At 45.2% G+C, this 26904-nt stretch overlaps 1 protein-coding gene across 39 annotated transcripts in view; it reads left to right on the top strand.

Annotated features, from left to right (window-relative positions):
• The window catches only part of nedd4l (NEDD4 like E3 ubiquitin protein ligase), a 196109-nt gene that overhangs the window by 108010 nt on the left and 61195 nt on the right, over positions 1-26904 (top strand). For 25 of the 39 annotated variants that reach the window (XM_012959597.3, XM_031897914.1, XM_031897913.1 and 22 more), the window contains exon 1: positions 7286-9057. In XM_012959597.3, the coding sequence (XP_012815051.1) occupies positions 7894-9057 (1164 nt within the window). In that variant the 5' untranslated portion in view covers positions 7286-7893. 39 annotated transcript variants of the gene reach the window in all.

The following is a 26904-nucleotide window of genomic DNA, read 5'->3' as shown; positions in this document are numbered from 1 at the left end:
GCGCTCCCGAGTCACAAATACACTTCCACGCTGTGAGGTCACGGGGCAGATATGATTTCAATCAATTCCTGAAGCGCATGAATATGAGCCCCTATCCCACCTGACCCATAATAATCCCCATTGCACGTGTAACCTTATGCTAAAATCTGACTTCTTCTCTCTCCGTCTTTTCAGACCTTGAACCCAAAATGGAATGAAGAATTTTTTTTCAGGGTAAGTCCTTCTGTTTTTTTTGTCACCTTTTGCTAAATTTATCAATATTGATCCCTTTGTTGCAGTTAGAATTTCAAAGCCAGGGCTGGTAGGGGGAGAGCAGAGAGGAGAGGACGCAGATATTTTTCCACAGTGTTTTGTCCATTAAGTCTTTTTTTAGAAGTGCAATTGGCTTAGCAGACAGCTCTAATCTCCCTCCTTTAAAGCGCTGGATAAGAGGCAGAGAAAGTGTTGCTGGAATGACTCTATCACCAACTCCAGGGCCTGTAATGGATTGCACAGGCCCTACACGCCACAAGCCTGGTATATTCTATAATCTCCATGTGGGTTGGTTACCCTGCATGAAAGCACAGTTACCTCTAACCCAATGGATCACCAGGGGTTATGTTAGGTCAGTGATTTCCAAACATTTTTTTACTTATGAGATGTAAAAACTAGTGTTGGGGAGCCCCACACGCATGAAAAAAGTTATTTGGGGGCCAAATAAGGGCTGTGATTGGCACTTTGGTAGCCCCATGTTTCTTGGAGGAGGCTCTGCTTGGAGTAAAACTGTGTCTCTGGGCTTCCAAAACTTGCCTCCAAGCCAGAAATGTAAAAATGGCACCTACTGTGAGGCACTGGGAGCAACATTAATGAGCTGGAGAGAGTGCAGAGACGTGCAACTAAACTGGTAAAGGGGATGGAAGATTTAAGCTATGAGGTTAGACTGTCAGGGTTGGGGTTGTTTCCTCTGGAAAAGAGGCGCTTGCGAGGGGACATGATTACTCTGTACAAGTACATTAGAGGGGATTATAGGCAGTTGGGGGATGTTCTTTTTTCCCATAAAAACAATCAGCGCACCAGAGGTCACCCCTTTAGATTAGAGGAACGGAGCTTCCATTTGAAGCAGCGTAGGGGGTTCCTCACGGTGACGGCAGTGAGGGGGTTGGGGAATGCCCTGCCGGGGGATGTTGGGTAGGGGGTTCCTCACGGTAAGGCAGTGAGGCTGTGGAATGCCCTTCCTAGTGATGGGGTAATGGCAGATTCTGTTAATGCCTTTAAGAGGGGCCTGGATGAGTTCTTGATCAATCGGAATATCCAAGGCTATTGTGATACTAATATCTACAGTTAGTACTAGTGGTTGTATTTATAGTTTATGTATCTGAGTGTATAGATTGGTAGGTGTGGGTTGTGGGTGCTGGGTTTACTTGGATGGGTTGAACTTGATGGACACTGGTCTTTTTTCAACCCTATGTAACTATGTAACATCAAAGGGGTGGTGGGCAATATGTTGCCCCCGAGCCACTGGTTGGGGATCACTGAGTTAGCCATACACGGGCCAGTAAAAGCTACTGATGAGTCAGTGATCCCAAACCAGTGGCTCTGGGGCAACATATTGCCCACCACCCCCTTTGATGTTGCTCCCAAAGCAGGTGCCTATTTGAAAGCAAGTTTTGGTTGCATAAAAAGTGTGGTTGTGGGGAGTGGTATGGCCACGGGGCCATTGGAGTAACTGCATTGTGTGGCAGCTTAGTGGGACTACACTAAGTCTACAGTACACATGTTGCTGTCAGGGAATGCTGGGAGTTGCACTTTAGCAACAGCTGGAGGGCCGCAGTTAGGATGTCCTTGAAAGTGTGAGAAAGTGGCAGGGAGACAAGCAGGCACCACTGTGTCACCACATCAAACAGGGACTGTTGTCCATTCCTGTTCCACAACACATTCACCCTATCAGAAAGCATCCATCAAACCCCTGTGAACGACAGCGCAGCCATATGTTGCAGATAGTTGCAGCATGCAGTCAGCGGGAATGCCGAGTGCGGGGCCCCATCCCATAATGTCCATCAGTGAGCCGCCCGGGTTATACCAGCGGGGAGCGAGGGCCGGATGGGACATTCCTAACAATCCCTCTCTGTGTTCTTCTCTTTAACAGGTTCACCCGACCAATCACAGGCTGCTGTTTGAAGTATTTGATGAGAACCGATTGGTGAGTGTGGCCCTTGGCCCAGATACTGTCAGATAAAAGTACCCTCTGCCTCGCTTCTTTTCCATGGATTCAATTTTCTACCCCACATTTAAGTATTCACTTTGTTTTGAGCCTTTAGTGACATTGCAGTTGGTCTTTTTTTCCATTATTTTTAGTTAGCATGTTGGAAAAATGGGTGTGTGTGGCCAGAGTAGGTCAGGGCCTTTGCTGATTGGGTGTATGGCCAGAGAAGGTCAGGGCCTTTGCTGATTGGGTGTGTGGTCAAATGTGACAGATTTGTGTTGTCTTTTTTTTTTTTTTAGCGAGGGCCCCATTCTGCTTAGTTGGCAGGGCCCACCTCTTAATGGAGTGGAGTTAACTTTTAGTGTGTTATAGAATGGCCAGTTCTTAGCAACTTTTTAATTGGTCTTTTTTTAATATTTTTTTTAATCATTTTTTAATTATATGCTTTCCTCTTTTGACTCTTTCCAGCTTTGAATGGGGGTGACTGACCCCGGCAGCCAAAAAACTATTGCTCCGTGAGGCTACAGTTTTATTGTTATTGTTACTTTTTATTATTTATCTTTCTGTTCAGCCCCTCTCCTATTTATATTCAAGTTTCTTATTCAAACCACTGCCTGGTTGCTGGGGTAATTTGGACCCTAGCAACCATATAACTACTAAAATTCCAAAGTGGAGAGTTGCTGAATATAAAACTAAAAAATAAAGACCAGTTGCAAATTGTTTTTCGAATGGCACTCTCTACAATATACTAAACAACATGGCAGCTCCCACTTCTTTATAAAATGAATTACACATACAAGGGAGAGCTCTGTACATACATTAACACCACATCATAACTTGTACTCCTAGGGGAAATGAATACTAACCAATACAGGGCAGCTAAATATCAATGTATAATGGTGGCATTTTGGGTATTTCATATTAATACATAGTAACACAGTAAGTTGGGTTGAAAAAAGACATACGTCCATCAAGTTCAACCATAATGCCTATATATAACCTGCCTAACTGCTAGTTGATCCAGAGGAAGGCAAAAAACCCCATCTGAAGCCTCTCTAATTTGCCGCAGAGGGGAAAAAATTCCTTCCTGACTCCAAGATGGCAATCGGACCAATCCCTGGGGCAACTTGTACTGAGAGCTATCTCCCATAACCCTGTATTCCCTCACTTGCTAAAAAGCCACCCAACCCCTTCTTGTACCTATCTAATGTATCTGCCAGTACGAATATAATAAATATACTCATACTTTGACAGTGTGGGAATCTTTTACCTATGCTGAAAGCAGTCTGGCTATCATTGAACTACAATTCCCAGAAGCCCTGGCAGTTTGGGGGGGGATTGTGGGAACAGCTGTAGGCCACAGGTTGGAGTTCCCTGCTGCTGTATCCCATGCTGGGATAATGTGCTGAAATATGTCCCACACCTGTGTCCCTGCCAGCCTGCTCTCAGGCCTGTTACTGTGCAGTTAATACCCCAGCATTTCTGTTGGCTCACACATCCCTTCCAACAATGGGGGATTGTTCTGAAGCTTGGCACCGGCTTGGGCACCAGCTTCCATGGCTGCTCTGGCCGCTCTGTCTCACACATTTGGGTACCGTCCCTGCAGTGCGGAAAAGAAAAATATATATCTGAAATAATTGAGCTCTTAAAGGGACAATGATGATAAAATTGCCCTATAGAGCATTTGCACCTGTTCACTCATGTTTCTCTAGTTCTTGCTGAACTACAATGTATTATATTTTGGCAGCAGGGTGGAGTTGGAGCTAGAGTTGCCCAACACATATCTGGCAGGGGTAATTAGCCTCTAATGAGTATATGCTGCAGGCTGCGCTCCTTTCTGTGCAGCCATGTAAAGTAAAGCTCTTCAGACGTTTTGTGCCCAGGCTTCTGTTAGTCGGTCCAGATCTGCTCACATATGTGCAAATATTCATGTCTAACAGTCATCCTGTTCCAATTCCAGCCCCACAGTTTGGAAACCGCTCATATAAACTCTCCAGCCGCTCAGAGTGGAATTAATGTGCGTCTGGTTTAAAGGGGAACCTTTGGGGAGAGGCGCGGGGTGCCGTAATTGTGCTGGGATAAGCGTAGCTACTGTGCTCCCTATAATGTACTTCCATACAGTTCCTCTGTATCTCAGCTATTGGCTGGAATATTGTGCTTGCGCCGCTGCTTCCAGAACTGGATATGAGCCACCGACACTGGGTTCCTGTTGGAAAAGCCGCAGTCGGTTTTCCATTGTTGAATTACAAAAAAAATGTCATTATTATACGTACGTGTCTGTGAACTACTGCCTCCATCTGTGCTGGCGAAGCTCGGGGTGACTACTTTGTATCGGGATAAGCCACGTTCCTATATGCGTGAATTACACATTTTTAGTGGTTTTAAATAGGGATTCACTGAATCCCGGATTCGGACCGAATCCAGGCTTTTTTTTTTAGAAAGATTTGGCTTCGGCCGAATCCGTGGTCCCGGCCAAACTAATTAGGATTCAGTTCGGGATTCGGACCAAATCTTTCAGAGTGGGTTTGGGGGTTCGGCTGATCCCAAAAAAGTGGGTTCGGTGCAACCCTAGTTTTAAAGTTGTTTATAAATGTAATTGCTGTTAAAGGCAGTGCTTTGTCTGATCATATCCTTTGCACTACTGGTTCTGACTGAAACAATGTAGCAGAAGCCAACTGATTAACAGACCTAGAGGTGAACTGACTTCTGCATTGTATAAAGGAGAAGGAAAGTAATTTTGGCATTTTACTGCCGATAGATTTGCCACATTAGTGCCACCTAGAAAGCTATATTTATTCAGCAGAAAGCATTGCCATACCTGAGTAAACAGCCCTAGAAGCTTTCTCCATTTGCTTTAGACAGCAGCTGCCATTTTAAATAACTTCCTGCTCCACCTCAAGCCAATAGAGCTGAAATCACACATTCATGGGTGGGGGAGGGAGTTCTTAGCATTCTTATGAGAGGGGAGAGAGCTGCACAGACTCTGGCCACGGGAATTAAGGACATTTCTGAGAGAGGAAGCCAGACACACGAACAACATGTTTAAAAAAATGGAGACAAGAAATCCTGTGTTTCTTTTGATAGAGGACTCAGAGCAGCATTTCTGTGAGTGCTTATGGCTGTACTTACATAGACCTTTCTGATAAAGCTTACTTAGTTTTTACCTTTCCTTCTCCTCTAAAGGAAAAGTCTAATTGCTAGGCACCCCCAGTGAATATAATCGCTTACCCGAAACCCTGGGCCAGTGCTTCTGTTCTCTGGAAACTGCCCCGGCCCAAGGGTACTTCTGTAGGAGCACCATGTTACTGGGTTCTTCCATCTTTCCACCTGGGCCATAGAGAAGATCCAGCATGGTGCCCCTATAAATGTACCCTGTGCCAGTGCAGATTTCAGCAAACAGGAGCCCAAACACTGGCCCAGGGTCATGGGTAATCGCTGGGGTACCTATCATTTGGCACCCCCCCTAGCGATCATAACTTTCCTTCTTCTTTAAAGAGTCATAACCAGTGAAAAGAAGGGATAAAGGAAAAGAAAGTTGCTTTGAATGTCTTCTTTCATTTGGCAAAAAGCCATAGTTCCCCTTTAGAGTATTGACTTTGGGAAGAGTTGATTGGACAGACACATGTTGGCCACTTAGTGTATGGGTCATGGCGGGAATATACCAACTTGCAGAAGCCATAGAGGTGATACTGTACATGGGAGGTGGTACAAACTATGTGACTATATAATGTATATGTAGGGGCAGTGTGATGGGGTCCCTGGCAAAGTGGGGCTGCGCGGAGCAGTATTGTAGGTAGGAAAGTGTGGGGGGGGGGGGGGCAGTAGGCCGAGCGCCTGGATTAGGGGGTTATTAAAATAAAATGGCTCATGAGATCCCTGCACCTGCTGTAGTTCCTATTGCACAAAGTTTAGTGCTCTAATAAACAGGGGGGTGGGGGGGGAGAAAGAGGAAAAATTCTATTTGAGCTTCTTATTGTTTATCACTCTCCCCTCACCCCCGCCCCCATGTCCCAAAATAGCTCGGCCTGGTGTTAAATAGTTCTGCGTGAGCTGCCACCGAGCCGGACTCCTCCGTGTTCAATGCGGAACAAAAACCACCTTTTATTTTGGCTACTGCCTATTTATCATCCTTACCCGTACAGTCAATTCATTCAACACTTGCACAAATAGATACAGTTCCCAATCTGAAATCTGCTCCATACAACAATATGTAATACTCAAAAACAGAGAATAACATACAATATATAGTGGCTAATGTACCCCCTACTGTAAATGATAAGGATATTAGCAGTCACTGAGGGGTTCTGTGCCCATATAAAGGCACAAGGCTGCAGGCTGAGTTATACAGGGAACTCTGAGTATCACTCATGTATTATAAGGGATAATGTACCCCCTACTGTAAATGATAAGGATATTAGCAGTCACTGAGGGGTTCTGTGCTCATATAAAGGCACAAGGCTGCAGGCTGAGTTATACAGGGAACTCTGAGTATCACACATGTATTATAAGGGATAATGTACCCCCTACTGTAAATGATAAGGATATTAGCCCATATAAAGGCACAAGGCTGCAGGCTCAGTTATACAGGGAACTCTGAGTATCACTCATGTATTATAAGGGATAATGTACCCCCTACTGTAAATGATAAGGATATTAGAAGTCACTAAGGGGTACTATTATAGCTGCTGCAGTGCTGCCAGTGCCACTGTCCCACATGTGGGTACTACAGATTGCAGTTTAGCACAGTTGGAGGGTACCAAGTGTGACATTTCAGTTTTATAGACACATGAACTGCAGCAATGTTCCCCAACCCTGGGCCCTGCCTGTGTATAGCAGGTTGGCATTCCCTGGCGCAATGAGTAAGTGAAGCGGAGTCGGGACCCAAGTGGAGCGAACGCAGGACAGCAGCCTTTGTCGGAGAGGAAAAACAGAAGCACATTTTTTTGCTTTTGTCTATGTTGGGGGGGGGGGGGGGGGGGGGGGGGTCTGTTTTATTGCTCCCATTCCATTACAGTTTATTTTAGGCAAAACCAAACAGTCCATCACACAGAGGACACGGCTCGCTAAGCTATCCAGCAGCCCATGTACAAAGATTATTATAACAACGGAGCACGTCCCCGCTCTGCTTTTTTCTTTTTAATCTCCCCCCCCCCCCAACCCGCCTTTCCTTTTTGACTTGCCAAGAGCAAAGTGCCCAGCGAATCTGATGCGGTTTAAATTTACAGCAGCGGCAGTGGCGGCGGCTGCGAATGTGTGAGCTGCCCCAGTCTAACTGTGAGAGCTCTCCCACTGGGGCTGCTCCTCTCTGATGGAAAAGGAGCAGCTGGGAAGATGCTGTTTCAGGCTCTCGCTGTGGGACACACACAAGGGGAAAAAAATAAATAAAAAAAAAAAAAGAAGAAGGAACTTTGCTTCCACCGGAGAGGGGGGACGACATCATGTGACTGCAGCCACCCTACCCTATGTGACAGTATGTAGGAGCACTGATTGCTCTTATCCAATCATGCATGGAATGCTGCTTGTCACTCGGGCTATTTCTGCTATCTGTTGCTATCAGCACCGCACTCCCAACACTTTGGCAGATGGGACACTTTTCCTCGGAGTCCGACTTTTTGGTTTTTAACTTCTGGCAACGACTGCCCTGTTGTTCTCTCTCTCTTTTTCCCTTGTCTTTTTTTTTTTTTTAAATTCTCTGTACGTTGTTCAAAACCATGGCCCACCGGCTACGGTTTCATTTTGGCTCCGGGCGAAGCAACACGGCTCCCGAGTCGGATGTCCTGGAGCAGGAGAAGGAGGACGACTTCTTCATGGCATTCCACACGCTGCCGAGGAGGAACGGCTCTCACCCTTTCTCCCGGCACGGATCGGAGTGTGGAGAGAGCGAGCTCCCCGAAGAGGGGGCACTAAAAAGGAGCACGTCCATGTTTATCCCCCAACTTCTCAACAACATTGACATACGCCCGACGAGAAGCTCCTCCGTGCAGATCTCGCTGCAGCGCAACTCGGCAAACGGGCACGTCGATGAGTTCGAGGCGCCGGAATATCCAGACGAGGCACTGGCATGTGATTTTGGGGACTTTAATGAACATTACATTTCAGCCGTCAGGAAAAATTCCTCTTCTGCCAGCAGCCCCCTAGATACCCCTGGAAATTCTCCTCCTCAGAGACGGGATACGACAAGGCAGCCTATAAATGGCGCTGCCCCATTCTTACCTCGGCTTACAGTGCGCCCCATTGTGGAACAGAACGGCCATATTAACTGTGCCGCCGATATGCAAGAAGAGGTGAGCATAACCACAAGCGGCCAGAACACAAGTGGGATAAGAATAAAGCGCCAGCCTTTAAGCCCTGATATACGGCAGGTTAGGCTGCTGTCTCCGTGTCAGGAAAATCAGAACGGGTCTAATACTGAACCCAGGCGCTGGTCTCTACAGCATCTTCCTGACACCTCAGGGAGCCCTGGGAAAAGATGCTTCGTGTTCCAACTGCAGCAGTCTCAAACCGGGAACTCCAATATGGGGGGAGAGTATAACTTTGGCTTCACCGGCACGAAAGGCGACAGGTTGGTCCGATATCCTCGTATTAGGCTGGAAAGAAGTACTTCATACCCGCTCCAGCCGCGGCCTGAAAGCACCAGCCCAGTGGAAAATGGATTAAGCTCTGAATCCGGCAAGTGCAAGAAAGACTACGCTGAGATTCTGCCCAACGATTCCAGGGAGAGACCCTCACAGGGGCAGGGGTGCACCTTCAAAATACGCCAGGAGTCAAATGTTCGGCAGCCACATTTCAGGATCCGCGTCACTCGCAGCAGTGAGGAGCAAGGTACAGAAGAAGGGCAAGATGTGCCTAGAAATTCAGCTTTGGGAAAGGCCACGGTAAGGGAAACAGCATGTGCCTATAATCCACTTTTATTTGTACCGATAGTCATGTGTGATACAGTTAATCTCTTTAAAATAGACAGTATATATTATTATGTTCATAGAATATTCCTTGCTATGCTGCATATGTACAGCTGAGTGGGAGCTGCTGTATTGCTTGCCTTTTCTAAGCCAACTATCCCATCTGTTATTTAGGTACCAGTCAGTAGACCAGTTAGTTTGTCGGTCAGGCAGGTTTGAAAATATTATCCGCCTGTGCAATGTGTTGCCTATGGTACATTGGATAAGGAAGTAAAGAGGAGTCACAGCTTCTTGTACTGTTCCAGGAGCTTAGGGTGTTGGGCAGAATAAGAGGGCCATAGCAGGGTGGCCATTCCATGTATGGCCCTTTGTATTTTACCTGTCCAGATACCATGCAATAGTGGGTACAAACTGTGGGACTGACTCCCCTGGGGTTGCCTTGAGTAGGGGCAGGTGGGGCTTAGGGTGAGAATTAAAGAGAAGGGCCATTTGCTCTCTTAGATACACCTTTAAGCCCAGCTTAAAGCTAAATTGGGTGAGATTTGGGGTGGAAATATATTTACTGTCCTATTGGAACTATGACTGAATAACTGACAAACCAATATTTTCTGATATCTGTACTTATTTCATGAGCTAAGAATGGAGGTTATCAAAGGCCAGACCTTCAATGGAAAAAGACTGGACTTTAAAGTGCGGCTTAAGCTGAAAACATTTGGTAACCATAGAGGGTTGGCCTGTTCTAATAGTCTTAAATACATTGTGTTGTTTCAAATGGGGGGCTACGGCATTGCTTGCCTCAGCAGTAGCAAGCCTTAAATAATTGTCCAGGACCTATTTGATTTCCCAGTAAAAAAATCCATTAGTGTTGTAACTACAAACATCCAGAGAAGGAATGTTCCGGGTTTAGAAGCCTTGTAGTCTGTACCCCATTGCCCAGTGATAGCTTCCCTGTTTGTGTCTGATGGAGCGTCACTTCCATCCATTATACAGGGGCGGGAGGTGGTGCTGTGCTCTGATTTGCTGCTTTACTGTTTACATTTGTACCTCAGCCAATACGAGCATTGCTTTGCCCAGCATAATGGAGGCCGGTGTAACCCTTACACTAGAGTACAGTGAGCAGCCCAGAGAAAACATTCTTTTTCAGTTTTATCCATAGCCTTTTTTGCTTGAGTGAGCTGCCCCAACTTCTCACCATGCTTAATCAGAGATGGCAGTATAGTTGTGCCAACTAATCCTACCAACTCAGTGCCCACTGTATGCCTGCACTCCTGGTTATGAGCTTTGTACCTCTCCTCTCCGAGCTTAGAAACACTGATACATCCCCTGTGGCTGCAGTCGTGTTGGCCAGCTAGAGTTGCTTTATATATTCTAATTGATATAACATAGAAAGAGCAACAGGCCATGTCAGCTTGCAGGCACGACTCCACACGGCTGGAGCCCTGGCGTATTATTGTCTATGTGCTCGGAGATAGAAGAAAGCCATTTAATCCTCTCAGCACAGAGTAGGGTTCTGAGAATCCTGCCTGAATCCTTAGCAGCACAGAGTAGGGTTCTGAGAATCCTGCCTGAATCCTTAGCGGCACAGAGTAGGGTTCTGAGAATCCTGCCTGAATCCTTAGCAGCACAGAGTAGGGTTCTGAGAATCCTGCCTGAATCCTTAGCGGCACAGAGTAGGGTTCTGAGAATCCTGCCTGAATCCTTAGCGGCACAGAGTAGGGTTCTGAGAATCCTGCCTGAATCCTTAGCGGCACAGAGTAGGGTTCTGAGAATCCTGCCTGAATCCTTAGCGGCACAGAGTAGGGTTCTGAGAATCCTGCCTGAATCCTTAGCGGCACAGAGTAGGGTTCTGAGAATCCTGCCTGAATCCTTAGCGGCACAGAGTAGGGTTCTGAGAATCCTGCCTGAATCCTTAGCGGCACAGAGTAGGGTTCTGAGAATCCTGCCTGAATCCTTAGCGGCACAGAGTACGGTTCTGAGAATCCTGCCTGAATCCTTAGCGGCACAGAGTAGGGTTCTGAGAATCCTGCCTGAATCCTTAGCGGCACAGAGTAGGGTTCTGAGAATCCTGCCTGAATCCTTAGCGGCACAGAGTAGGGTTCTGAGAATCCTGCCTGAATCCTTAGCGGCACAGAGTAGGGTTCTGAGAATCCTGCCTGAATCCTTAGCGGCACAGAGTAGGGTTCTGAGAATCCTGCCTGAATCCTTAGCGGCACAGAGTAGGGTTCTGAGAATCCTGCCTGAATCCTTAGCGGCACAGAGTAGGGTTCTGAGAATCTGCTGAATCCTTAGCGCACAGAGTAGGTTCTGAGATCCTGCCTGAATCCTTAGCGGCACAGAGTAGGGTTCTGAGAATCCTGCCTGAATCCTTAGCGGCACAGAGTAGGGTTCTGAGAATCCTGCCTGAATCCTTAGCGGCACAGAGTAGGGTTCTGAGAATCCTGCCTGAATCCTTAGCGGCACAGAGTAGGGTTCTGAGAATCCTGCCTGAATCCTTAGCGGCACAGAGTAGGGTTCTGAGAATCCTGCCTGAATCCTTAGCGGCACAGAGTAGGGTTCTGAGAATCCTGCCTGAATCCTTAGCGGCACAGAGTAGGCTTCTGAGAATCCTGCCTGTATGGCTATTTTAATTCAGGCCGCTGACAATGACACACTGGCAGAGCTCATCTACGGACAGCTTCCTAAAAACCAATATAACTTTAAAAAATGCCTGGCTATAGGCACCTAAAAACGCAGAAGTGTTTGGGGGAGAACGTATTGAAGGGAAGCTTGATCCACTCATATAGTTGACTTTATAGGCCTTTATTGTGAACATATATGTTACTAACAAACTTATGTAATGAGTTTTAATTGGGGAACTACCATGGGGCCTAGGGGTGCAACTGCACCAGTGCCACCCCCCCATGGGGCTCTCCAGGGCACCAAAATGCTACAGCATGCTGTTTGGCACTGTTTGCCTCATTATTGCTAAGGAATATGGGTGGGTGGGGGGGGTAGCCCTGTGCCAGTCTTGTCCTTGGGTTTGTTGGGTTGACATTATGCATGAGTGTGACAGTTAACCAGTTACAAAGGCAAATGGAAGGACTAAGGGAGTTACAGTGGCAAGTTACAGTCCCCTTTCGGGGGAAAAATACTGGCTTTCCCCCCCCCCCCAAGTATCATTTTGATGGTTCAGTTGTAAAACACCAGTCAGCGGCAACCCAGTGGATGAACGACTTGAAGATAAAGATCAGTAGCCCACTCGCCATGGTACAAAAATTATCGGGGTGATAATTCAGAGCCACACATGGCCCGGAAATCTAGTTTCATGCGATTTTATCAGTACATGTATGGGCAACTTTGGAATATATTTGTGCCCAATTTGCAACAAAGTGCACATGTAACTGCGCCAGAATTGCATCAAGCACATTTTTTCCCTCTTGCATTTTGGAGAGATTGCACCGTCAGGCAGCAACTGAGAAAGAGGAGATGCAGCCCCTTTTCACTTCTTGCTGTTCCCATCATTCACTGTCCTTGCAATATTGCACGTGGCTCCTTATAAGCCCTCCATCTGTTGTAGTGCAGAGATGGTACCTAGTCAACCCATGTACTGGATGCCACAGGTATATGTCTTGTATCCCCCCAGCAGAACCTAGATCAGTGACTGTGCCTACGTACTAAGAACATAGAGCTTGTGCCACCAACTGGTTGCTTCCAACACAGTGCTTGGGACAGTGCAACGTTTTTGGAGCCATGAAAATAAATACGGGACGTCAAGGGACATCAAGTATCCCATTGGGTTACAAGTGCCCACTTTGTTTATAGCAGTGATCCCCAACCAGTGGCTCAGGGGCAACATGTTGCTCCCCAACCCCTTGGGTGTTGCTCTCAGTGCCCCCAAACCAGGGAGTTATTTTTGAATTCCTGACTTGGGGGCAAGTTTTGGTTGAATAAAAACAAGATTTCCTACCAAATAAAGCCCCTGTAAGCTGATAGAGTGCATAGAGGCACCTAATAGCCAATCACAGCCCTTATTTGGCACCTCCATGAACTTTTATGGTGCTTGTGTTGCTCCCCAAGTCTTTTAACAGATTGCCGGATTGCCGAGTAATTGAATGGAAGACTGGCCCTGCAAGAGCCCGTATGTAGAGTAGTGAGTGCTGTATGGCTGTCACGGCAAGCTGTCTACAAAAGATCGGGACAGGTTATTGCTTGTTTCCCTGCGCTTTCTCGCTCAGTTATGTCAGGGAGATGTAGAACCTGGCGGCAGCTGCTGACTCAACTGGATACAACTGCATACAAATGAATAAACCGACACACAGAAGAAAAAGGAGAGGCTGCCTGAATCCCCCTATGGCCCAACGAGGACCAGATGGCAAACGCATGTAGGGCACAAACCTGCACTTGTACACACAGGCCCATTAGGTGACAGTTAGCCATAGCCAGCTATCTGTCATTTAGTTTTCACTTTCACCTGATTAGAACTACTGTATATACTCGAGTATAAGCCTAGTTTTTCAGCACCCAAAATGTGCTGAAAAGGTCACCCTCGGCTTATACTCGATTCGGGTGCCATGGGTCCCTCCAGACTAGCACCCTCTGTCCTTTGTGTGCAAATTAGGCCACCTGCAACCAGACCCTCCAGTGCCCTGGCCTAGGCTCCCACTAGCAATACTTATTCCCCTTACATCCCTCCGGGACCGGGTCTGCTGCCAGTTTGCCAATGTGCAATGAGCGTGGGGTAGTACTCATATTGTTTTTGTTGACCCTCTTCTCCACTTACAGAGCTAGTTTACTGTTTTTCTTTGAAATAAATATTGAAAAACATATACCCCACTGATGCCTCAATTAATGTCATTTTATTGGTATTTATTTTGATTATTGAAACTTAGCAGTAGCTGCTGCATTTCCCGCCCTAGACTTATACTCGAGTCAATAGGTTTTTCTAGTTTTCTTAGGTTAAATTAGGTACCTCGGCTTATACTCGAGTATATACGGTAATTGTTTATTGGTTGCAGTGGGGTAGCACCTACATTAGTAAATGAGCCCTATATCCTCCAATGAGGATGGCCATACACGTTCACGTTCAGAGCCCACACACTAGTCAAAATCGTAGGAAACTTTGTTTTATCTGAAACATGTATCAGTACATCTTTCTACTGAATTATACAGAATGAAATGCTGGTACCTGTCCCTCAGAAATTCAGTTACACTTAGGTACTACATACACATAAAGGCTTGTAGCCACAATGGGCCTTTCTTGAAAACACGCCAGTGGTACCTATTCTTGGACAAACTTAAACAGGACCTAATCCTGTGAAAATGAGTTTCATACAGCCTACAGCATTCCTATTAACATTACCCAATAGGCAGGCTTCTTAGAAACAGTATCTCCCAACCCACAGCATTCTTAGGAGCAGTATCAATCAACCTAAAGCATTCCTAGGAACTTAACCAGCAGCATTCCTGGAAATATCATTATATAGTATGCAGCTATCCTAGGAACAACGTTATACATCCTACAACCATCCTAGAAACATTATCCAACCTATAGCATTCCTAGGAACTTTATTATCCAACCTATAGCATTCCTAGGAACTTTATTATCCAACCTACAGCCTTCCTGGGAACTTTATTATCCAACCTATAGCATTCCTAGGAACTTTATTATCCAACCTACAGCCTTCCTGGGAACTTTATTATCCAACCAACAGCCTTCCTAAGAACAGTATTATCCAACCTACAGCCTTCCTAAGAACAGTATTATCCAACCTACAGCCTTCCTAACAACAGTATTATCCAACCTACAGCCTTCCTAAGAACAGTATTATCCAACCTACAGCCTTCCTAAGAACAGTATTATCCAACCTACAGCCTTCCTAAGAACAGTATTATCCAACCTACAGCCTTCCTAAGAACAGTATTATCCAACCTACAGCCTTCCTAAGAACAGTATTATCCAACCTATAGCATTCCTAGGAACTTTATTATCCAACCTACAGCCTTCATAGGAACAGTATTATCCTACCTACAGCCTTCCTAGGAACAGTATTATCCATCCTATAGCATTCCAAGGAACAGTATTGTCCATCCTATAGCATTCCAAGGAACAGTATTATACATCCTATAGCATTCCAAGGAACAGTATTATCCATCCTATAGCATTTCTAGAAAGAGTATTATCCAACCTACAACCGTCATAGAAACAGTATTGACCATTCTATAGCATTCCAAGGAAAGATGTTATCAAACCTACAACCTTCCTATGAACATTTTATCCAACATATAGCATTCCTAGGAACAGAATTATCCAACTTACAGTATTGTTAGGCAGAACATGATACATCCAACAGTTGTTCTAGGAAAAATATTATCCAGCCTACAGAAATCCTTATTGTCCACCCTACAACTTTCCTTGGAACAGTATTATTCACCCTACAGCCTTCCACTGCTTTGCTTCTGTAGCAGCAAGCTCATACTCATGCTGGGCTAGGTGCGTCACATGGGTGCGCTTATTCACTCTTTGGTTCACACCAGCAGGTTCTTTTAAATTAGTTTTATTTCTGTAGGCATTAATTCTTGGACGTCAAATAAAATTGCGTAATAGGCCGGTGTTATGCAATGTATCCCAATGTGTTAAGTGGAGGCAGCATCTGTAGCACCTATTGCATCACACTTGCCCTGCACTTGTAAAGCCTGATGATTCAGCTGGAAAATGAGTGTTCTTTAGTCGGCATGCACTCTGTCCCTTTGTACAGATAGGGTTATATGGTTATACCAGAGGGAAGGGTAAAGAGTCTCAGGTAAAGGGCGAGGAGAGGCTAAATCTGCCCCCGTCCCATTGAGATAATCGGATTACTTTTCCATTTGGTGATCAACCCAAACTGTTGTCTGTTTGTTGGCTTGGTATGAACTTGTTGAAGGGGCAGTTCATACTAAGGGTTAAATGTTTCAGGCTCTTGGGGCAGCTTCGGTAAACTGGATACTTCCCAGGTATGTATGAGGCATGGTATATAGTCCGCTCTTAGTGCTTACATGGGTTTTGAGATCGAATTTGTAGACATCTTGGATTTAACTTTATACTGGGGCTTTTTTAACTCAACTGCAAGAAAGAATGTCAATTTTATGTTGAAGGTTTCCAAAAAATCCACCTTTATACCTGTGGCAATGTCTTCAGTGTTTATACCGTCCTAGGCTGCATCATGTCAGTGCTTTATAAAAAGGCTCTTCATCATGTCAAGTCCTTGGATGAAGTAGCCTTGGGGCGGGAAGGTAAGAGCCGCTTCCAGCAATTCCAGTGACCCTGAGCCGTGTGTATAATGTGACTGATCCTAGGCATCCCCACCGGAGGGTAAGCCGCAGCTGCTCCGGCCGCATTTATCTTCAGGGAACACATTCATACGGGGCGTCTCTCGTCCTGCAGCCGCCATGTGTTTATGACCTTTCCCGTGTCTCCTGTTCAACACAGAGAAGCTTGGGAGGGCAGCCTTTATATTATCTATCAGATAATAGGTTTCATGGATGAAAGCAGTGTGTTTATAAAGACATCAGCTTTTGTGAATTGGTTTCGACTTATCTGCCTCATTTTAGTCTCTTTGATGAGTTACAGGAATAAAATATATGGGGTCACGCTGACCCACCCTAAAGAGTATGATGGCCCAATTTTGGTTACTGACCCATGAGTTAAAAATCCCTGCCCTGGAACGGCCAACTGCATTTCCATCGGATCACATGTCTGTCTGTAAAAACTGCCCCTGTACAAATCACTGTCTGGGCATTCTGCCCCAAGTGCAGCCAATTTGCCTTGCCATATTGCTCTCTGTTTGGTACAGTATTTCATTTATAACATATGGATGGGTGATTAACTGTAAGCTCTTCTGCTCAATTCCATCTTTTTTTGTCATGTTTTTAGTTTAGTTGATGATTCCATGCTTTATATGTATGTATGTCCATTGTTATTAGATATAGTGCTCTTTATGTATGCAGTGCTGTACAGCAGAAAAATAAATGAATAAACAAGTAGGGAGCCATTATAGTATTATATACATAAGTACAGAGTACAATAGGGAATACATATACGTAAAAAGTACATGGGCAGCATTGGGCATGGGCAGAATTGGGCTTGGGCAGCATTGGGCATGGGCAGCATTGGGCATGGGCAGCATTGGGCATGGGCACCACTGGACTTGGGCAGCATTGGACTTGGGCAGCATTGGACTTGGGCAGCATTGGACATGGGCAGCATTGAGCAGCATTGGGCATGGGCAGCATTGGGCATGGGCAGCATTGGGCATGGGCAGCATTGGGCATGGGCACCACTGGACTTGGGCAGCATTGGACTTGGGCAGCATTGGACATGGGCAGCATTGAGCAGCATTGGGCATGGGCAGCATTGGGCATGGGCAGCATCGGGCACGGGCAGGGGCAGCATTGGGCATGGGTATCATTCTATTTTAGAAGGGGGTGATGTCAGAATAAACAAACGCTGCTCACAACTGAAATGTAATATGTATAGATAGAGAACATTTCTAACAGGACTTAAAGAGGCAAGTGGGCCAAGTACTGAGTCAGTTTCATTAGCCAATTAATGTGTTCAATTCTGGAAAGGGTGACGTTGAAGGCAACTGTGCTTAACTGGGGGTTATCTCAAAAGATCATCATAATGGTGATTGGCAGATTCAGAGAGCAACAAATAGGTTTCCCATTGGAACTCTCAGCTCAATTATACATGCCTCTGTGCTGTTTGTAAAACTCTAATTGCCCTTTAACCTGTCGTACAAAAATACAAGAGGACATTCCCTGGTGAGAACCCCCTGCCCCAGTAGGTGCAGGCACAGATTATCCTACTTAATGAATAGGTTCAGTGGGTGATTGGCAGTCACTGCTGCGCTGACACTTATTAAGGATCCATACTCTTCCTTAAATCCTATTATAGCCCATTTACATTCTCACCTGTGCCCATACGGGGGGGGGGGCTGGGTCGGAAACAAGAGCCCCAGAATGGCTCCTCACCCCTGAAATGAGCCTAAAATCACAATTATGTGCCCTACGTATATTTTGGAGTTAATAATGTCGCAGCCCCACATGCAGAGAGCTGCCATAGTGCTTTCCCTTTCCATTGTGCTGCTGGTGGGATGCTGGGAGCTTGAAAGCATTTCCATGGGCACAAACGTATTTACCCACTAATGTGCCATAAAGCCGTCTAGCTATTGGTTGGTCGGCTCTGGGGCACTTGATGTTCCGCAGCAGCTGCTGAGCTACAGGATGGGGTCGAGCACTAAAGTCAGAGGGATTCCAACTCTTGGAAGGTCCACAGCTGGTGAGACGAGAGAGAGACCCCCACTGCAGCGTTTCCCCCACTCTTCACTTCAAACACGGCTCTTCCCTATTAGATGCCACAGCTTGCCTACTGGGTGAGTGGCACTGATGGGTCTCTGCTGGCATACGTGGCGGGACTTGTAAGATGATTCGGCTCCATAAGCTAATCACTGGGCTGGGGGGTACGTGCTTGGCATTGCTGTTAGGCAACACCTGTAGGGGGGCAGCTTAAAGGAAAACTATACCCCCAGAATGAATACTTAACCAACAGTTAGTTTATATTATATTAAGTGGCCTATTAAAGAATCTGATATATATCTGTAAATATTGCCCTTTTACATCCTTTTCCTTGAGCCGCCATTTAGTGATGGGCTGTGTGCTCCCTCAGAGATCAGCTGACAGGAAGTGATGCAGCTCTAACTGTAACAGGAAGTAGTGTGGGAGTAAAAGGCAGAACTCTGCCCATTCATTGGCTGATGGGGCCTAGCATGTATGTGTGCCTTGGCTTGTTTGTGTGCACTGTGACTCCTATGATCCCAGGGGGCGGCCCTTAGTACTTAAAATGGCAGTTTTCTATTTAGGATTACCCAATGGCACATACTGCTAAAAAAGTATATTTTTATAAAAATGGTTTATTTAGATGAAGCAGGGTTTTACATGTGAGCTGATTTATGCAATATATTTTTATAGAGACCCAAATTGTTTGGGGGTATAGTTTCCCTTTAATAAACTACAGCTGCCTTTGGGTTATTGATGATCATGGGATGTGTAGTTCCATATCACCTGAGGGGGGCGTGTGTGAGCCTATTTTTGGTTGGTTTTCTCCCCTGCAGGGTTCCTGTGCCAATACATTGGCATGTTCTGTCCTGGGCCCCTTACTATTTTCTCTCTATACCTCCTCACTTGGCAAACTAATCAGTTCTTTTGGCTTTCAGTACCACCTCTATGCTGACGATACTCAGATCTATCTTTCCTCTCCTGATCTCAACCCAGAGCTTCTAACTCGCGTCTCTTCCTGCCTGTCCGCTATCTCCACTTGGATGTCCCAACGTTACCTGAAATTAAACCTCTCTAAAACTGAACTGGTTCTCTTTCCCCCATCCAACGCCCACATTGTTCCCGAGGTATCTATAACGGTTAACAATTCTACCATCACCCCATCTTCCCAGGCCCGGTGCCTCGGGGTTATCCTTGATTCTGCCCTGTCCTTCACCCCTCATATCCAATCACTTATCAAATCATGTCACTTTCACCTAAGAAATATCTCCAAAATCCGATCATTTATCACCCAAGATGCTGCCAAAATTCTTATTCACTCTCTTATAATATCTCGCCTGGACTACTGTAACTCCCTATTAATTGGCCTTCCCCTCCAAAGACTGTCCCCTCTCCAGTCCATAATGAATACTGCTGCCCGGCTCATACACCTCTCCAACCGCTCCTCCTCTGCCATGCCACTCTGCCAATCCCTGCACTGGCTTCCCCTACCATCCAGGATAAAATTCAAGCTATTGACCCTCACATTTAAAGCAGTCCATAACTCTGCCCCACCCTACATCTCTGAACTCATCTCTAGGTACCATCCAACCCGCTTGTTACGCTCCTCTACTGACCTGCTCCTCAACTCCTCTCTCATTCCCTCCTCACACGCTCGCATTCAAGACTTTGCAAGGGCTGCCCCCCTTCTCTGGAATTCGCTCCCACAAACTGTCTGACCTTCTCCCAATCTCTCTGCCTTCAAGAAATCTCTAAAAACACATTTATTTAGAGAGGCTTACCCTAATCTAGTTTAGCAATACCCTGTGCCCCACCTCTCACAACTCTGGTCATGCCCATTCCCACACCTTGTGTCTCAACCCTTTCTCCTTGTAGATTGTAAGATCTTTTGGGCAGGGCCCTCTTCACCTCTTGTATCGGTTATTGATTGCTTTATATGTTACTCTGTATGTCCAATGTATGTAACCCACTTATTGTACAGCGCTGCGGAATATGTTGGCGCTTTATAAATAAATGTTAATGTAATGTTTAGGTCCCAGCCCTCTTGCTGTGCCAGTTCTGCCCGTACATCAGGGTTAGTCACTGGCTGCTTACTGTAAACATTAAAGGGCTACAGGGAACGAGGCACATGCTGTGGCACAATGTGACCTCCATAATCTTATATAATAGTGTGCCACCCTCGGAATGGTGTATTTCACTAGCCAGGTGACTAACTGGGCAGTGGCCCTCAGAGCCAGGCAGGCAGCAGTAGGCATTGTGTATATATCTGATCTGTTGGGATTTTCACTGTCCTTTTACATCAGGTGCCAAAATATAAGCTTCTGTGAGTAGAAATGATTCATGGCGCTCAGCACAGTAAATTACAGCGTGTTTGGACTTAGTTGGCTTAAGCTGGCCATACACATTACAGTTACAGGTATAGGTTATCCAGAATGCTCGGGACCAGGGGTATTCTGGGGAAGGGGTCTTTCCATAATTTGGATCATACCTTAAGTCTACTAAAAAATCAATAAAACCCAATAGGATTGTTTAGCCCCCAATAAGGGGTAATTATATCTTAGTTGGGATCAAGTACAGGTACTGTTTTATTATTACAGAGAAAAGGGAATCATTTAACCATTAAATAAACCCAATAGGACTGTTCTGCCCCAATAAGGGGTAATTATATCTTAGTTGGGATCAAGTACAGGTACTGTTTTATTATTACAGAGAAAAGGGAATCATTTAACCATTAAATAAACCCAATAGGGCTGTTCTGCCCCCAATAAGGGGTAATTATATCTTAGTTGGGATCAAGTACAGGTACTGTTTTATTATTACAGAGAAAAGGGAATCATTTAACCATTAAATAAACCCAATAGGGCTGTTCTGCCCCAATAAGGGGTAATTATATCTTAGTTGGGATCAAGTACAGGTACTGTTTTATTATTACAGAGAAAATTGAATCATTTAACCATTAAATAAACCCAATAGGATTGTTCTGCCCCCAATAAGGGGTAATTATATCTCAGTTGGGGTCAAGTACAGGTACTGTTTTATTATTACAGAGAAAAGGGAATCATTTAACCATTAAATAAACCCAATAGGATTGTTCTGCCCCCAATAAGGGGTAATTATATCTTAGTTGGGATCAAGTACAGGTACTGTTTTATTATTACAGAGAAATTATTTGCTTACAATTAATTCTTCCTGGGGCTTCCTGGATAATGGTTTTCTGGATAAAAGATCCCATACCTGTAACTGAAGCTGAAGGAGGGGAAGGTTTTAGGGAAAGAGCTGACGCACTGATACTGGGCTCGGCTCAGTTGGCAAGTAGTCGGGCAATGGCGCTAGCCAGGTGGGGGATTGGATTCCCAGCCACCACGTGAAAACTTGCCGGGCACTCTGTGCTCATAGCTGAGAGGTTTCTGCTCCAATTGACATAGCTGATGGGGCAGGACAGTCTGGAACATGCCAGACGCTTGGCATAGCAGCCACTGGTGACCTCTCAGCAATGCGTCAGGGGCACTGTCAGTTCCCCCCAGTGTAACGGCACAAAAACAATGAGGCCCCGCACCGAGAATGTTTGTTTATCAGGTTTCACCATGATGGCTTCCAACGCAAAGGCTGCTCCGCCTGTCAATAACTCTTACAGCATTTATTTTCTTTATTATGGAACAATTTCATTGTTTCTGGAAAACTATTATTTTGTAGTTTTAAACCACAGGCCCAGAGCACACTGAGCATGTGCAAAGCCACTGGCACTCAAAAGATGACTTAACAACATCCAAGAAGGGGAGCTCCTGTGTAAAAATGTAGAGGCGTGAATAGTTATCATTATATATTAATTCCCAGCATGACCCAGGAATGTTTGTGTTATTTTGTATACAAGCTGTGTATATATACATGCGTGTGTGTATGATGCCTGGCGCTGCAATAGCACATGGTATCATCATTTCTGTGAGTCATGTGATCATGTTGTACTATAGGGTCTGGATTTTGCCTCCAACAATCACTTCGATTCACACCCAGTTGAGCAGGTTATTTAATTATAGGCCAGCAGCTGATTCTGTTTCCCTCACGTGGAATAAAGGGCTGCGGTGCAAACAGTTCCTGTTGGGCTGAGACCTCCCAGATGTGGCTCTGCGTGGTTTTTTTTTTCTTTTTGCTCTTTCAGGTTTGGAATTTTAACCATTGTGATTTTCAGTCTTCTGTCTGGTTGCTAGGGTATAATTGCCTAGCAACCAAGCAGACATCTGAAAGTCACAAGGGAAGATCAATGATTTGGACACTTTAATGACACCTGCAGTGTCTTTATGCAGGTTCAACAAAAGGACAGTTCAGTTTGCCATTCAGTCACCCATTTATAAATCCTTTTAATTTAGGCCTAGTGCCCTGACTTACCCAGTGGGTGAACTTCTGCCTTGGGTATTCCATGGAAATGGTCTTCCTTCCCAGAATTCCTTCTGCTATGCATATAAGTGAGGAGGGTATATCCTCCACCAGGAATGGAGTTACTGTTTATAGTGCAGCGCATAGAATCTTGTAATATCCCCCTGCTACAGAGGTCAGGCTTACAGGTCTGTAATTGCCTGCTTTTCTTGGTCTTCTTCACTTTTTAAATATAACATAGCTGTATATTTAGTGTTCTGCGTAAGTGATTTATTGCTATGTTATGTAAAGCATAATCATTCAAATGAATGCAGAGAAATAGGCCTGGTCTCAATACTATTAAAGGAGAACTCCACCCGACTCATGAAAACAACATTGTAAATATTATTGCTATTGAAAGCAGCCTGGCTGTATGTATTCTTTGTATGGCTCGAAGCTCAAGTCAGCTCCCCTCCTGCCACGACTTCAGTTCCCACAATGCCGTGCCTGCTAATACCCAGAACATGGGAACATGCAAGGCATTGTGGGAGCTGGAACCTTGCCTGGGGGAGCGCTGGATTGGGTTACATTGTTTCAGAATGGAAAGGGTCAGGCACATACAGATTTCTGTAGCAATTACAGTCGCACATAACCTGAAACCCATGGAAAAGCTGGAATGAATATCGAAAAGTTGCTTTTTTGCTTGTATAATGCATTTCAGTTTTTTTCTTTTTTTGGTTGTTTGGGTGGAGTTGCCCTTTATCATCTATATCACATGGCCTATCTGTGTACTGCCATTAAATGCAATTAAAGTAAACATAATGAGAGGTATTATTAGTTCTTCCTGCAGGTAAGGGCTATAATTAGCCAACAGACCTGCTGCAGCGCGGCTCAGTTCAACATAGGACACCGCTTCGTCTGTCACTGCGTGTTTCTCTCATTTCTATTGGATGGGGAGAAAGACTAAGCGCAATGTTAATGAAGAGCAAGTACCTTTAATTAATAGGGGGATTTCATTCAATTCAATTCAATTAGGCTTCTGTGCCAACTCAAGGCAACCACAGCCCTTTAGCAGGGAAGATCTGAGCCTGTGGATATGCCCCCAGTAGCCCCCCATCTTCTGTACTGCAAATGCTCTGTGCTGCTGTCACTTCCCTGAGCTTAGGGCCCCACTCACTATATACTGTATATATACACTATAAATGTCACAGTATAACCTGAGCTTAGGGACCCACTCACTATATACTGTATATATACACTATAAATGTCACAGTATAACCTGAGCTTAGGGACCCACTCACTATATACTGTATATATACACTATAAATGTCACAGTATAACCTGAGCTTAGGGACCCACTCACTATATACTGTATATATACAATATAAATGTCACAGTATAACCTGAGCTTAGGGACCCACTCACTATATACTGTATATATACACTATAAATGTCACAATATAACCTGAGCTTAGGGGCCCACTCACTATATACTGTATATATACAATATAAATGTCACAGTATAACCTGAGCTTAGGGGCCCACTCACTATATACTGTATATATACACTATAAATGTCACAATATAACCTGAGCTTAGGGGCCCACTCACTATATACTGTATATATACAATATAAATGTCACAGTATAACCTGAGCTTAGGGGCCCACTCACTATATACTGTATATATACAATATAAATGTCACAGTATAACCTGAGCTTAGGGACCCACTCACTATATACTGTATATATACACTATAAATGTCACAGTATAACCTGAGCTTAGGGGCCCACTCACTATATACTGTATATATACAATATAAATGTCACAGTATAACCTGAGCTTAGGGGCCCACTCACTATATACTGTATATATACACTATAAATGTCACAGTATAACCTGAGCTTAGGGGCCCACTCACTATATACTGTATATATACAATATAAATGTCACAGTATAACCTGAGCTTAGGGGCCCGCTCACTGTATACTGTATATATACAATATAAATGTCACAGTATAACCTGAGCTTAGGGGCCCACTCACTATATACTGTATATATACAATATAAATGTCACAGTATAACCTGAGCTTAGGGGCCCACTCACTATATACTGTATATATACAATATAAATGTCACAGTATAACCTGAGCTTAGGGGCCCACTCACTATATACCGTATATATACAATATAAATGTCACAGTATAACCTGAGCTTAGGGACCCACTCATTATATACTGTATATATACAATATAGGCTGATTAGCAATTCATGTAGATTCCCATTACATTAGACCAGTGCAGCCTTTATGACAGCTTCTATGACTTGGGATATTTAACTAATACTTAGGGCCACACTTTGGCCCTTCCTTCCCTGCTGTACAAATCAGTCACAACGTTCTCCTGCATTTACCCTGGAGACTCTGCTAACGTATTGGGACAGCCCAGGTCCAAACTCGAATTCATTATAGGCCCTGGGAGGCCCAACAGCTCCCCGCCACCAGCCCAATAAATAGTGACTGTCTCTGGCACCTTACAGTAGCCCTTCTGGCATTTGCCAGAGCCCCCAGATTGCCAGCCCGGCCCTGGGGCAACCCAATAGCCCCATGGGATTGGCACGATTTGCACAGCAGTGTCTGTATATAGGGGCACCTTCTTCTCTGCACTGGAAGCCACAACGTCGCCGTGTTTAACGTTACAAATTATGAGTGACAAGTTGGCGACTGCCGAATTAATGGCGGACAATTATTTTAATTACAGTGCGCGTTCCGACTCCAACTGCTAATGCTGAAAAAAAGTGTGTGTAATGACTGGGAAATGCGAGTGAAATTGCACAGTAACAATGACTGATATGTAGGTGGTACCTATTTTTTTTTTTGTTAAGATCTAGTTGTCATGGCAGTGCTCGGCTATGCTTTTCCCAACCAGCTGGAACTATTTTGGGACACTTGCTCCTTTGTCTTTGTAAGTTTAACATCGCGCCTGCTTAATCCCCCCAAGGCCCCGCGCCTGGCACTCTGCACATTGTACCGTGGCGGTGGGGGGGCACCAGTCGTGTCCCAGGAACATCATCTCCGGGTCTGCATCAGCGGCCTCTCTTTATGTGCCGCCGGGGAGACAGGCAGCGTTGCACAATGGAGAGGCTTCAATGCAGGATGGGACTTTAGGCGGCCGTTGCCAGGCTCGCTAAATACATTGTGCCAGTCATGTACCGGGCTAGAGGCGACCGATACAGCGCTCTGCTAAATGATGCCCAAGGTCGAGATGGACAGGTGAGCGCATGTATGATCCTCTGTGTGTGTGTTTCCCCTATGTGTGTATTTATACCATATACATGTGTATACACACGTGCCAACTCCGGGTATTGTGTTCCAATGTGCTACATTGTTGGCTTTGCATATGGCATCGTTGGGGGTATTGGCTGATGTGGGCTACAAAGGAGTATATGTGTGAGTGTATAACTACTTTATTTCTATGTATGTAATTATACATATCCACAACGACCACAGTGCCCCCCCCTTTATCTCATAACACGGAGCCCTGAAATGTCATTCTTAGCAATTGCAGGCCGGTCCTTTTGGCTGAATTGTAGTTGGTTATCAAGCATGATACAGGTGAAAATTCAGTGCTTTATGTACCTAAGGTGCATCACTGAACCTGTGGGAGCTGCCCTATGGCAGTAACAAATGGTATCAGGTGCCTTTGGATTGGACACTCACTGGGCAGGCTTTTTATTTTGGACAGCTTCTTAACTTTATCAACTTTAGTGTTTTGGCTACCTTGGCAAATAAAGGGGCCACTGTGCCCATTACTGTCTGAGTTGATTTTGCTCCCCAGGCTATATCTGTTTGAGCTTTGCACCAAGCAATGCATCTGGCCCCTTCCATGCGCTTAAGTTTTTGCCAGTCTTTAAGAAGAAGAGTGACCATGATGGAGTGTGGGCATAGAGTAAGGGTTCTTGCCCGCTGTATTGGTGTATATTCCTGCAGCACGTCACGTGCCCGCCACTGGCAGTCTGTACAATCTCAGTAGTTTGCCTTGTTCTCTTACTCTATAGATGAGTACTGATAATCCAGTGTAAATGCTATTGCAGAGACCCTTAGAGCAGGCCCGAACTGGCAATCTGCGGGTTGCGGCAAATGCCAGGGGGCTGCTGTAAGGTGCCACAGACAGTCACTATTTA

Source organism: Xenopus tropicalis, chromosome 1 (assembly GCF_000004195.4).
Source record: "Xenopus tropicalis strain Nigerian chromosome 1, UCB_Xtro_10.0, whole genome shotgun sequence".
Taxonomy (NCBI): Eukaryota; Metazoa; Chordata; class Amphibia; order Anura; family Pipidae; genus Xenopus; species Xenopus tropicalis.
Note: the sequence above shows the minus strand (reverse complement) of the source record. Positions and strands in the feature narration are given on the sequence as shown.